This window comes from Podarcis vaucheri, assembly GCF_965113315.1.
Source record: "Podarcis vaucheri genome assembly, chromosome: 2".
In the NCBI taxonomy this organism is placed as follows: Eukaryota; Metazoa; Chordata; class Lepidosauria; order Squamata; family Lacertidae; genus Podarcis; species Podarcis vaucheri.
Window position 1 is genome coordinate 15,238,362 of NC_138760.1, and position 14,562 is coordinate 15,252,923.

General features: G+C 47.2%; 1 protein-coding gene across 10 annotated transcripts in view; it reads left to right on the forward strand.

Moving 5' to 3' along the window:
- ZNF385A (zinc finger protein 385A) overlaps positions 1–14,562 on the forward strand; it is a 210,672-nt gene that overhangs the window by 167,474 nt on the left and 28,636 nt on the right. For all 10 annotated transcript variants that reach the window (XM_082212628.1, XM_082212626.1, XM_082212624.1 and 7 more), the window contains 2 exons: positions 54–164; positions 4,348–4,513. In XM_082212628.1, coding sequence (XP_082068754.1) covers positions 54–164; positions 4,348–4,513 — 277 coding nt within the window. The remainder of the gene's footprint in view (positions 1–53; positions 165–4,347; positions 4,514–14,562) is intronic.

A 14,562-nucleotide genomic window follows, 5' to 3' on the forward strand; every position in this document is an offset into this window, starting at 1 on the left:
ATTCACTGATCACCATTTCTTCTTCCTCCTTCCTCCTTGTTTTCCTCTGGCAGATGGACCCAGTGCAGAAAGCAGTGATCAACCACACCTTTGGGGTACCCATAGCCAAGGCCAAGCGCCCAATCATCTCTTGCAACGTCTGCCAGATCCGCTTCAATTCTGAGGTGAGTCTTGGAGGATCTGGCGACACCAGGTCCCAGCCCTTCTTCTTCGTAGCTTTTTCATGCTGTGCGGCCCGTGGTGGTGGGTCTCAGAGAGCGGCAGTGGGCTGTTGAGGGGCGGGAGAAGTGCAAATCCCATTGAAGATGCATTGAGAGACATTGCTCAGGTCACACTCCTTTTATTATTGGTATTGTTTGAAATAAAAATAACATTTTCGGTAGCACATTCATCTTTATCGTTGCGATCCTTCCCCCAAATGAGAATTTCATTCTACCCCACACCTCCAGGTCCTTTTTTATCTTATTCCATACTGGTACATAATTATCATGAAATAAATCAATACCTCTAGTGGTTAGTGTAATCCCTAAATATTTAACTTTTTTCACCATTTCAATCCCTAATTATTGCTGCAATCTTTCAATTACATCCTGTTCAATGTTTTTCGTAATTATTTTGGTTTTCTTTCTGTTTAACTTAAAGCCGGCCACCTCTCCAAATTGTTCTACCTCTTCCAACACTTCATCTACACTCTTCGTAGGATCTTCTATTGTAATAACTAAATCATCCGCAAAAGCTTTGACTTTGTATTGATTTTGCCCTACTGACGCTCCTTTGATATTCTCATTATTCCTTATTGATCTTAAAAAGACCTCCAATACCGAGATGAATAACAGCGGTGACAGTGGACATCCCTGCCTTGTACCTTTAGTTATAGCAATTTTCTCTGTCAATACATTATTAACGATTAATCTTGCTCTTGTCCCAAGGCAAGATTTTCTACCATAGAATGAATTGGCAACAAAGTACCGTATTTTTCGCCCTATAGGACGCACTTTCCCCCCTCCAAAAATGAAGGGGAAATGTGTGTGCGTCCTATGGGGCGAGTGCAGGCTTTCGCTGAAGCCTGGAGGGTGAGAGGGGTCTGTGCGCACCGACCCCTCTTGCTCTCCAGGCTTCAGGAAGCTCTGCGCAACCCTAGGGAGCTGCACGCAGCTTCGGCATCGCTCTGGCACATTGCTCTGGCACCCAAGGTGCTTTCGAAAGGAAAATACAAATAGCTATCCTGTTTGACCCGAGAAGCCATTTAATTCAAGGTCAGGTCATGTAAATTCAAAATCCGAGGAAGGCTGCTGTCTTGGAAGCGAGGGCTGTTGACATCAGTGAGTCCTGCTTCTGAAGAAACCTGCTTAGGTTCACACTGTAAGGATGAAACTAGATACAACCTGCAGTGTGATGTCATTTCCCTTGTGCCAATAGCCAATTATGTGAGACAGGCAGTGTGGAAACGCACAAGGGGATGAAGACTAGGGAGACAGACAGTTGCAGTAACCCTGTTACTTGTAATGTAAGGTTACCAGGCATCTCTGTTTTCCAGGGACAGTTCCTGGATTTACAAATCAGTCCCCTGACAAAATACTATCATTCCTACTGAAGTTGAAAAGTGTCCCTGAATTCACTGGGGGGGGGGGGAAATCTGGTAACCTTATTGTAATGCCTGGTTCCATACCAGGTGCACAGGATGAGACAAAAAGCTCATGGCATGGTCAATCAGGTTTGGGAGATCAGTGACAAAATAGCCTCTCTCAGGGCTCATTCACACTTCCTGCTTGTCCCACACTTTATAGGCAAGGCTCTGAGTGGTTTTGCCTTTGCTCTGCTCCCCCAGAAAACCCAGTCTTTAGTGCTGAATCGAAACAAGCTGCAGTCTGCAGAAAACCCGATTGCCATTTGTTCCGATTTAGTGCTTAAGATTGGGTTTCCTGGGGGGATTGGTGGGGCAAATAGAGATGTAGATAAGCCCTCCGTTGTTTATATTTCATGGGGGAAGACTTTTTTTTTATTACTTCTCACTTTTTCATGGAAGTATGAAAAGCAAAAAGAACGTTAATCTACTATTACACACTTTAAAAAAAAATGTTACCCAGGAAATACGCTGTCTAGGATAGTGTTGCTTGGCTATAAAAACAATGGAAAGAAAAAAATTAGAAAGGATAATGAGAGGAAATAGGTAATTAAAGCGTCTTCAGCACACCCCCCTTCCCCCAAGAAAAGGGGGGGGGGAGAGCGCAATTAAGAGAGGCTATTCAAGGAGCAATTAAGAGGCTATTTATTGCTAATCCCCCAGCTGCAATCACAAGCAGGCAATAAAACGGACAGAACCTGCAAACATTCATTAAACCTGGAAAGCCTTAAAGGTGCTTTGCTTGTCCGCATGGGACAGGGCTGGTGCTGGGGAGCATTTGTGTTCACAGAATCGCCCACAAATTGGGTGTGCGAAGCTCATGGGAGGATTGCACAGGAAACAATGTGGCTGAACAACAGCAGACAACCCAAGTGAAGAAAGGCTGGCTATTCCAGAGAGAGAGGCTGGTATGTGGAAGTCACATATATTTATGCATAGGGCTTCCTGGTGTTCTCGGTCATCCTGGATAGATAGATAGATAGATAGATAGATAGATAAATTTATTGTCATTGTCCGTATATACACAGTATACACAACAACGAAAATCAAACACCCACCCAAAGACCGGGTTCACATATACATTTGCACGTATCTCCGACACTCTCATCCTATTCAGACATAATCTATAAAACATAACATAATCCAGAATATAGCATGACCTATTAAAGGCATAACATCACCTAAAACCTATCTCATTCCTTCCTACTCCCTGCTTGCTAAACCTTGCAACTGGCCCTGAGATCATTATTTAGTGCAATCAGAGCTCTTGGATAGAAACTATTCAGAAGGCGTGTGGTTCGTGTTTTCATCGTCCTATATCTTCTGCCCGAAGGCAATAGTTCAAAGAAGTTGTGAGCAGGGTGGGTGGGATCTCTCAGAATATTATGTGACTTCTTCAAGATGCGAGACGTGAAGATCTCATCCAGGGTTGGTAGTCGGAGCCCAATAACATTCTGGGCAATTTTAATTGTTCTCTGTAAAGCTTTTTTATCCGTTTCAGAGCTGCTCCCATACCACGATAATATACTATAGGTCAAGACACTCTCGATGGTACTATGATAATAGGACAGAAGTAGGTGTGAGCTTTTAACATGCTCAGGGAAGGTTATGGCAGGGGTAGGCAACATGGCAGCCTTCAGATGTAGCTGGCTTTCAGTTCCCATCAGCCCCAGCCTGTGTGGCCGATGGTTAAAATAAAAATTTGGATGGTGAGGAGCAAGCAAATAGAGAAAGGTTTTTCTCCCTCTTTCATAGAACTCAGGGACATTCAGTGAAGCTGAAGGTTTGGGATAGGACAAAAGAAGTACCGTATTTTTTAGGACGCACCGGACCACAGGACGCACCTAGTTTTTAGAGGGGGAAATCAAGAAAAAAAATATTATTGGGATGGATCGCACTCGCTGCCTTGGCTTCTTTAGCCTTGTGCAGCCTCTCCCGGCTGGAGAGGCTGCGCGCGGCTATGGCAATTCCCCCACCTCCTGCAAAAGCCCACAGGAGCCGCGTACCCTTTAAGGAGCGCACGGCTCCTGCGGGCTTTTCTACGAGGAGGGAGAAGGGACTGGCTGGCCGTGTCAGTCCCTTCTCCCTCCTCGTAGAAAAGCCTGCAAGAGCCACGTGAAGCTTGTGTGTGGCTCTTGGGGGCTTTTCCTGCCTGCCTCCCCCCTGCATTCACTCCATAGGACGCACAGACTTTCCCCCTTAGTTTTTAAGAGGGGAAAAGTGCGTCCTATGGATCGAAAAATACGGTACTTCTTTCCCTCTGGATTTTGCTCCCACAAAAAGAAGTGATGGCTTCGAATGAGGATTAGACAACTTCATGGAGGAATAAGGTTATCAATGGCTACCTCCACTGTCAGAGGCAATATGCCTTGTTTGAAACAACAGGAGCGGAAAGAGCTCTTGAGTTCTGCTTACGGGCTTCTCACAACCACCTGGTTGGCCTGATAATGTTCTTACAGTTGAGGATGAGGAGAGATGTAGTGCAACATCTGAAGGCACGAGATTGACTACCCCTGAGCTCCAGACTTACAGCACGATGTGATCTGGCGTCAGTTTTAGCTGAACAGTATTCCTAGGAGGACAGGTTTGTGGCAGGGGTGAGGGGCTGTGGCTTCACGCTGAGCGGTACTGACAGCTGGCTAGGTTGAAGAGGCAGTGCCAGACGTATGCAGGCATAGGCCTGTGGTTTGCTTGATTGCTTACGTCCTTTCTCCTTTCCACAGAGCCAAGCCGAAGCACACTACAAGGGGAACCGCCATGCCCGGCGAGTAAAGGGAATTGAGGCCGCCAGGACGCGGCAGAAGGAATCGGGAGCCCGCGAGGGAGACAAACCGGGGCCTGTGGGCAGTCCGTCCTCCAGCACCGGGGAGAGTGACTCTGACCGCACAGGTACCGAGTTTCCCATTCTGGTCTTTCCCTAGAGCTTGAGGAGTGTGTGTTTATGCAGCGTTTGAAGTGCTAGGTATTCCCAAAAGAAGGTGACTGGGCTCAATTTGCACCAGAGCTTAGCTCCAGAACTTGTTACCCCAAGTCTAGGACCCGTTTCAATACAAGAACTCTGCCCTGAAACACAGGAAGTAAAACTGAGGAGGTGTGGCCCTGGTCATTCACAGAGAGCATTTCCCTCACTACTAAATGCAGCCCAGTCACATGTATTCTCTTGGTTGTTGTTGTTTTTAAAACAACAACAAATGAATAGCTCAGTGGTCAAATAGCTCAGTTGGTTTAGAGCAGGCTTCCTTAATCTCGGCCTTCCAGATGTTTTGAGACTACAACTCCCATCATCCCTGACCACTGGTCTTGCTAGCTAGGGATCATGGGAGTTGTAGGCCAAAAACATCTGGAGGGCCGAGGTTAAGGAAGCCTGGGTTAGAGCATGGTGCCGGCCGAGGTTGCAGGTTCAATCCCCTTATGGGACAACTGCATATTCTGGCATTGCAGGGGGTTGGACTAGAATGATGATCTAGGATTCTATGAATTCTATGGGGGGGGGAGGAAACTTGCCCTTCATTCCCAGTAGGAGAGTGTGTTGCTCTCCCCACATCCCCTGCAGGATTTTGCAGCCTTTTCCTTCCCGCAGTGCAGCCAGGCAGGTGTGGCAAATATTGACAATGCTGGCTAAGGAAGAAATACAGGGCCCTGGGCATTGCCTGTATCCCGCCTCAATTACAGGGTTCAATAAGACATTAGACGTCTTCTGCATCAATTATAGGGTCAAGGGCGAAACCTTTGCTCAGAAGGTGGGGGGGGGGGGGAGGGAAGGCCTGGCTCTCGCATTCTGCCTTTGACATCTTGCCTGTCCTCTCTGTGCTGGGAACTTGAGCTGACTTGTCAGCACTGGTGACGGAGGAGCAAGCGGGTAATTAAATCGCATCTAATTAAACATTGATCACGGCTCTGATGGCCGGTGGAAATGGAGCTGGGGCTGTAGCCAAGTGACTCGCCTGGGGAATTCTGCCTCCCAGCTGTAGAGAAGGGTGCCAAGTAACTACTAAACCCATTCCCCCAGCCCCGCGGCACTCCCCACACACAACCTCAGATGAGATGGGTTGACGCCCTCCTCCCTGCTATGCCGCTGCCAAGTACAATAGCTAATCTGAGAACTTTTGTGTGCTTTAAGGAAGGAGGAAGAACAAAGAGCAGGGGTCTAGTAGATGCCTTGGGGACGCTGGTAAACTGGGAGGGAGCGCAGGTAAAAAACAGAAGCCATCTTGCCTGTAGCAGGAAGGCTAAAGACAAGAGGAGGGGTTGTCATCCCAGCAAGAGGCTTTTGTTTTTATGGCAAGATCTAACCCAGGGCTGAAATGAGAGCTTTCTCTGCCATATCACTATACTTTATCCCAGGGATGGGGAACCAATAGACTCCCCATATGTCGTTGGACTCCCACCAGCCCCAGGCAGCTTGGCCCAGTGGGCAAGGATGATGGGAGCTGGGAGTCCAGCAACATTAAGAGTCTCAAAGGTTCCCCCCTTTTGATCCTTTGATAAAAAACCAGTACCTGCAGTACCTTAAAAAGTAGGGATGCGGGTGGCACTGTGGGTTAAACCACAGAGCCTAGGACTTGCCAATCAGAAGGTCAGCGGTTCGAATCCCTGTGACGGGGTGAGCTCCCGTTGCTCGGTCCCTGCTCCTGCCAACCTAGCAGTTTGAAAGCACGTCAAAGTGCAAGTAGATAAATAGGCACCGCTCCGGCGGGAAGGTAAATGGCGTTTCTGTGCGCTGCTCTGGTTCACCAGAAGCGGGTTAGTCATGCTGGCCACATGACCCGGAAGCTGTATGCCGGCTCCCTCGGCCAGTAAAGCGAGATGAGCGCTGCAACCCCAGAGTCGTCCGCGACTGGACCTAATGGTCAGGGGTCCCTTTACCTTTTACCTTAAAAGCTAGGAGCTTAACAGGCAAGAAGAAACTGTGAAGATGTTCTTCTGGGTGTGTGTTGTGGGTGCTGTATAAATAAAATTCATAGACTCAGCGCCTCTCTGCTAGGTATCTGTAAACACATGCATCCCTTCATCTGGGAGTGTGCAGAGTCTATATTTTGCAAGGTGATTTTAAAAGGCGACGAAGGAACACGTTCTGCAAACAGGCACAATGCATGACTCAACCAAGCGAAATTAACATTCATTTAGAAATTGACAAGCCCATAAATGTAGATAGGCCCCAGACATAGCCAGCCCTCTCAGGCTGATGTTCAATCTGCATTACATGTGAGGGTAATTACTGTTTGCAACCACTTAACCAGCCATGTCGCCATTCAAACCCAAAGAAATGATGTCTATATAATGAAATGGTGTCAGATAAGGACATGGTCTGAGGGCACAAGAGGCAAGTGCCTTGCTAATGCTAAGCAAGCGCAGGCCTCCTCATTGGTGCCTGGATGGGAGACCATCTGGAAGCAGGCAACTTTTGAGTTCTGCGATAGAAGAAAGGTGGAAAATAAATGTACACATTAAATAAAATAAAGTGTCCTATCTGTCACTGGACTCCAGTTCAGCAGGCTGGCACTCTGTTGATCTTGAGCAGAGAAGGAAGCAGTATGTGAAAATTGCCAAGCTGGCTTCTTTTAAAGAAAATGTATTTCAAATTTTAGATCACATCCACACCATACATTTAAAGTTTGATTAACAGTCATTGAGAATCCCGGGAACGGTAGTTTGTTTAGGGTGCTGGGAATTAGTCGCACCAACAGGGTAAAGAACACCTTTTATCCGTGGGCTGTTAGGCTGCTGAATGAAAAGATAACAACAGGGCAACCGACTTTCAGGTTTGGTGTGTGTGTGTCAGTAAACAAGGGGAATTAAGACTAAGAGAGCTGAGTGGGGGTGCTCGTGTAATCCCACTGTATACAAGTTGTACAAGTGACAATAAAGTATTTCAATTCTAGCTCACCCTTAACAAACCAAAGTTCCCAGGATTCTTGGGGGCGAGCCAGGCCTGCTAAAGTGGTTTAAGAGTGCTTTAAACATGTGGCATGAACGTGACCTCATATTCTGCCTTTTAGCCTAGAAACAGGTGAAGGATTAGCCCAGAATAAGTTCTGTATGGCAGGAGCTAGGCCTAGAATATGTTGAGCCATGCCTTTGAAAAAAAGCACCTCTGATTGCCATGCAATTGATGGCAGCCGGCTAGCCCCCAGATTTTGCCATGTGAAGTGAAGGACAAGTGCAATTGGCAATTGGATCTTCCTTCACCACTGGTGACGTAACAGCACCCTTCACGGCCCCTGAGGGAAACAGGCTAGTTTAGGGGGCTCAGGGCAAGTTGCTGTCCCTTCCCCAGCCCTGGGTATTCTGATGCCTGAAGCAGCCGCCTCTGTTTACCTAATGATAGGGCTGGCGCTGCCAGAAAATTTTGGACAAAATGGCATAGGTTGCCAGATTAGAGGATTAAAGCCCCTTTTAGAAATTTAGTCACTATATGGTTTGATTTGCATGCATTACCTCACGTTGCTCCACATTCTTCCCTCCCCTCATCCGCCTTCCCCAATGGCTCAGACCAAAAAATGATGAAAACACACAAAACAAAAACTAGGGGAAAACAAGAGTATTAGCACCACATGAAACAACCAACTGGAATCAGCTGGGGGCCAGAAATGCATGTGTAAACAATATTGTTGTTGTTGTTTTGCCGAACTCCTGAACACCACCCGCGGGTGAGCTCAGCAAGCTCCCTTGGGAAGCAGATTCCTCAAAGAATTTATTGTCTCTGGATGCTTCAAAAATAAATAAATCTCAATACTTTTAAATTCTTTAAAAATATATTTTAAAAGCAAACATTGGGAAAAAAACTTTTTAAATGATTGATTTTTGACACTGTGTGCAATTCTAGTTCACCTCTGCTGCAGGTGGCTTTAGTCTATATACAGCACACAGCCCTAGATTATATGGGAAGGGCTCCTAGCTGAGTTTTACATGTAGAAGGTCCCAGGCTGTATCCTTGGCATCCTCAGCTAAAATGGATCAGGCCATAGGTGATGGGAAAGACCTCTCTCTGCCCAACACACTGGGAAGCTGCTGCCAGTCAGAATAAGAGAAAATATGCTCTGCTTCCTAATCTCAGTTGTTTGTGGTGACAGTGTGGCTCCACAACTGGCGTAGGAAATCCATTTTGCCCATGGGTTTCTTCCAACTCTGCAATTCTATAAGTCTATGAAGCTAGGTGGACAAATAGCTTGCTCTGATCTAAAGCAGGTTCCTTTGTTTCTGATGCTAAGATTAAAATAAGTACCTTTTCACCCCAGGTCCCGATACCAATTCTTGGGGATTTCCGTTCTCTCCATTCAGACAACTGTCCATTGAGTCCTACTCTTAACCAATTCCTGATCCACAAGAGGACTTCAGAGCCCATCAAATCCACTTGTTAAAAACTGACTTAAACACACACACACACACACACACACACACACCTATTTAATGTGAGCTTTTGCTGTTGTTTTCCCATCTTGTAAGGTGTGTCTGAACTCTGTAGGGCTCCATCAGCCTGTTGCTGGACATATTCTCAAGGTCTAGCAAATGCTTGGCACAGATGCTGTTGTCTTGAGACATAGAAATTATAGGAATAATTACTCAAAGCTGCTGGGATCTTGCCACCAATGACCTCAGAACTATATTTTTGGGCTTCCCTCCCCTCTCCTGAGCAAGACCCTGTTGCTTTTGCTCAGGATTTGGTCTGAGAGGAAGGGGTAGGGATTATGAGAAGTGCATCTAGGTGACTCACCAGAGAAGGGTGTAACTTACAACAACACAGAGCACTCAGTGCTGCCTGCATGCTCACCACGTGTGTCTTCTGGCTGGTGGTGTTGTCATAACAATCCCAGGCAGGATTCCAAAGCCATGTTCTCACCTTTCCCTCTTGTTCAAGACCTTTCCCTCAGGCTCCATCCCAGGGGAGCCCAGGTGCTGTATTCAAGTTGTGCAGGTCTTATTCTCCCACTTGGCTCAGCTGGTGTGTGCTTTAGACTGAGCCTGGCTTTAAACAAAATGAAAAGCTGCAGAATCTTCTATAAAGCAAGCACATCCCTGCTAGTCCTTATGCCCTGCGGCAAAGCCTAAATGCAGGAAGAGTCCAGGCAGAACAAAGGAAATCCTCTTTCATGCAGTGCATGGTCGAACTATGGAGGCAGTGACCTAACTTAGATGACTTTAAAAGAGGATTAGGCAAATGGGTGGGGGGATGCGTCTATCAATTGCTGCTAGCCACAATGGCTATGTTCGGAGGGAATCACAAATTGGGAGAGTGCTGTTAGTCCTGCTCATGTTTTTCCCATAGCCCTCTGGTGGGCAACAGTAAGAAAAGGATGTGCTGGACTAGATGGGCTCCTTACTGGCCTGATCCTGCAGCGCTCTTCTTCTGTTCTTTCAAATCATTTCAATACTTGCATTTTTGACGGTTTACCCCAGCTTCGATTTCCCTCCTCTTCTTTTGTTTCTGGATTGCAAGCCCCTTTAGGGAGGAGCCCCCTCCTCTGTGAACCACGATATACATGGATGGTGCTGCTGCTGTATAGATAACATTCATAGACTTGGTGCCTCTCTGCTAGGTATCGGCAAACCCTTCTTTGGGAAATTACAGAGGGTCCCAGAGGCAACACACTTATTGATTCTGTGTGTCAACCCATTTTCCCTGAAAGACTTGACTCCTTCACTCTGTAGGAAAGAAGCTTTGGGGTTTATGGTTGCTGTGAAACACAGACCCTCATATAGACTCATCAATTTGGAAGGAACCTCAAAGGTTGTCTAGCTCAACCTGCTGACAATCCGGAATATCTACTGTCACAGCATCCCTCCTAGGTGGTCATCTAGCGTCAATTAAAAACCTTTAAGGAGAGAGAGAGGCCATCGCTTTCTGAGGCAGCCTTCTCTATTGTCCGGCAGTATCAACATAAGCGGAGCCTTGCCAGGATCAGGCCAGTCTAGTCCAGTCTCCTAATCTCACAGTGGCCAAGCAGATGCCTATGGGAAGCCTGCAAAGCAGGATCTGACCACTACAGCCCTCTCTCCACTTGTAATTAATCATAGAAGTATTTGCAGTACTAGGGACATGGGTGGCGCTGTGGGTTAAACCACAGAGCCTAGGACTTGCCAATGAGAAGGTCGGCGGTTAAAATCCTCACGATGGGGTGAGCTCCCGTTGCTCGGTCCCTGCTCCTGCCAACCTAGCAGTTTGAAAGCACATCAAAGTGCAAGTAGATAAATAGATACCGCTCTGACGGGAAGGTAAACTGCGTTTCCGTGCGCTGCTCTGGTTCACCAGAAGCGGCTTAGTCATGCTGGCCACATGACCCGGAAGCTGTACTCCGGCTCCCTCGGCCAGTAAAGCGAGATGAGCGCCGCCACCCCAGAGTCGGCCACGACTGAACCTAATGGACAGGGGTCCCTTTACCTTTATTCTTTATTTGCAGTACTGAGAAGGAGGAAGAGCCAAACAGAAACCAAAATGGTCACATAGGAACCAGTATGGCCAGGCAGATAGGGGGTCCAATCCAGCTTAAATTGTGTGTAAGGCTGTGGTCCTGTTAATTCTTACTGGGAGTAAGAATTGAACAAAATGGGGTTGAGTACTGAGGATTGATTGAAGACCCAGAGGAACAAAGATAGCTCAGCTAACTCAAATTTCCCTCCAGGTAAAGTTCAAGCCTGTGCTTGACAGCAAACCAGTTTCATGGCATAGGTGAAAGCAAGAGCAGTACATGTGAAAAGGATCTAGGAGTCTTGGTTGACCACAAACTTGACATGAGCCAACAGTGTGACGCGGCAGCTAAAAAAGCCAATGCAATTCTGGGCTGCATCAATAGGAGTATAGCATCTAGATCAAGGGAAGTAATAGTGCCACTGTATTCTGCTCTGGTCAGACCTCACCTGGAGTACTGTGTCCAGTTCTGGGCACCACAGTTCAAGAAGGACACTGACAAACTGGAACGTGTCCAGAGGAGGGCAACCAAAATGGTCAAAGGCCTGGAAACGATGCCTTATGAGGAACGGCTAAGGGAGCTGGGCATGTTTAGCCTGGAGAAGAGGAGGTTAAGGGGTGATATGATAGCCATGTTCAAATATATAAAAGGATGTCACATAGAGGAGGGAGAAAGGTTGTTTTCTGCTGCTCCAGAGAAGCGGACCCGGAGCAATGGATCCAAACTACAAGAAAGAAGATTCCACCTAAACATTAGGAAGAACTTCCTGACAGTAAGAGCTGTTTGACAGTGGAATTTGCTGCCAAGGAGTGTGGTGGAGTCTCCTACTTTGGAGGTCTTTAAGCAGAGGCTTGACAACCATATGTCAGGAGTGCTCTGATGGTGTTTCCTGCTTGGCAGGGGGTTGGACTCGATGGCCCTTGTGGTCTATTCCAACTCTATGATTCTATGAAATCAGACTGCCTTCAGAGGGGTTTAATCACAGCAATGTGTAGCAGGATTGGGTTGACAGGTTTGCCACCTTCTTAAGTGCCTTTAACAGCAACCCACCATACAGAAATTACACAGCTGAAGCTTTCCCTGTCACTTTGTTTCTATGCTTGGAAATCTCTCCATGCTTAATTTTCAGAGTCTCAGGTTACTGTTAGAGGCATAGGCCAGTGAAACGGCTGTAACCCCCAGTGAGACTTCAGCCAGGTAAAGTTCAAGCCTGTGCTTGACAGCAAACCAGTTTCATGGCATAGGTGAAAGCAAATTTGTCAGCTACCCACCCACCCTTTTTTGGGCAATGTTTCTGTTCCTGGTTGCTAAATTTTGGCCTGTTGTTCAGATGCTTAAACTCAAGCTCAGAACTGGCAGAAAGTTGAAAAGTAACACTGAATTTTGACAATGAAAGATAGAGGCACTGAACAAAACTGGCAATCTTGGTTTCTGTCTGTTACAGAGGAGGAGCAGTGAACAGCTTCGCCAGTACTATTATGCAGATGGAAAAAGATTAGATCTGTGGAGGAGCTTTGTGTACTAAAATGGGTACGGAAATAGTTGATTGTAAGCATTCACTGTACTCGGGGCTGTAGTCTCTTCAGTGAAACAGTCCCAAGTTCTCCGCCCCAAAACACCAAATTGTATCAGCTGAGTTGTTGTTGTTTAGTCGTTTAGTCATGTCCGACTATTCAGGACCCCATGGACCAGAGCACGCCGGGCACTCCTGTCTTCCACTGCCTCCCACAGTTTGGTCAGACTCATGCTGGTAGCTTCGAGAACACTGTCCAACCATCTCGTCCTCTGTCGTCCCCTTCTCCTTGTGCCCTCCATCTTTCCCAACACCAGGGTCTTTTTCAGGGAGTCTTCTCTTCTCATGAGGTGGCCAAAGTATTGGAGCCTCAGCTTCATGATCTGTCCTTCCAGTGAGCACTCGGGGTTGATCTCCTTCAGAATGGATAAGTTTGATCTTCTTGCAGTCTCAAGAGTCTCCTCCAGCACCAGAATTCAAAAGCATCCATTCTTTGGTGATCAGCCTTCTTTATGGTCCAGCTCTCACTTCCATACATCACTACTGGGAAAACCATAGCTTTAACTAGACGGACCTTTGTTGGCAAATAGGCTGGAGTAAGTTGTACCAATGTGTGCGTACTGGGGTTCTGCTTAATTCATATCTGCACGCTCAAGTCCAAAGAGGAACAACGACTTGGGCAGAATACTGATGACTGAACTCCCTTTGTATTTGCAAGCTTATCTTCACAGCCACAAAGATTACAAACTCGTTTAAAAAGAAAGAAGGGAAGTTGGGATCCCGGGGGGGGGTGTTGCGGGTTGAAATGGCCACCAGACATCTCACACACATTTGGTGCAGAGCAACTGCAGAGGCAGAGCATCCGTTCCTTGCTCCTTGCATCCTGGCAGCGCTGCTTCTGTCCCAGCCCTGAACCAGCTTGCGCATTAAGTGAGATTACTCTCCGGAGGGGGAAGAGGGATGCAGTTGGGACAGGAAGTCCGCCTTCCCAATTCTGCTCATTTGTTCCACATTTCTTCCTTTCCGGGAGAAAGCGGACAACCAAAGCCTGGTAGGCTAGGATTCACTGATCTTATGTATGAATAGGAACCACATGCTGGGCTGGCAAGCTCACAAGTTCTGTCTCGTGGGGTGTGGGGGTGCGCCTGTGCAGTATCACACGCACACGCCTTTTCGAGATCCTGAAAGGCAGACAGGGTAAGATGCAAATGAAAACAATGGAAAGCTGGGAATTTCAGGAATCTCGCGGCTGCACCAAGCCAAACCCTTTGTTTTATGGCAGGATCACAGCCTTGAAGTAAATAAAGTGAAGGTTCTTGGGGAAAGAGGCATGGCATAGGGAGTCTAGGCTTAATACAAGTGAGAGATCAGACTGCTAGCTCTTTTTTTTTTTTTAAGGGTCTGTTCCTGCACCTTGGACAACAGTTTGAACCATGTAGATGTAGGTGGTGAAGTTTCTTCCGTCATTTTTCTTCCAGGCCACGGAAGACTTCAGTTGTGTCACATTGCTGTTAAAATATACAGGGCCGGGGCTAGTTTCGAAAGAAAGACCCTTTGCTCAACCCCAGAACATCCTGCCTCTACACATCTGAAATAAAAAGCCAGGAATTGCAGACAGGCTTAAGCTGGGGGGCGGGGGGTACTCTCCTATATGAGAGTGGATTTTGGCCAATAACACAGTGCCACAGGGTGGTAGAGGGGCACATGCCAGAATTTCCTCTTCTTCACGTCTTCTCCAGCATCAGATTGAACTAGCTTGACCGCTGTCCATTTGGACATTTAGAAAGAGATCACCACTCTCTCTGCTCCCTAGATCAGTGACATCCATCCTTCTTGGCCCTGGAGTTCCCAGGTTGAAACCAGAGCTGTGTTTTAATGGGAGAAGTTGACCCTTTAAACCAGGAGCAGAGCGAGCGCCTGCTGCCTTCCAGCTCCTACCAGCCCCAGCCAGCATGGCCAATGGTCAGGCATGATGGGAGTTGGAGCCTGTCAACATCTATAGAGAGACATAGGTTCCT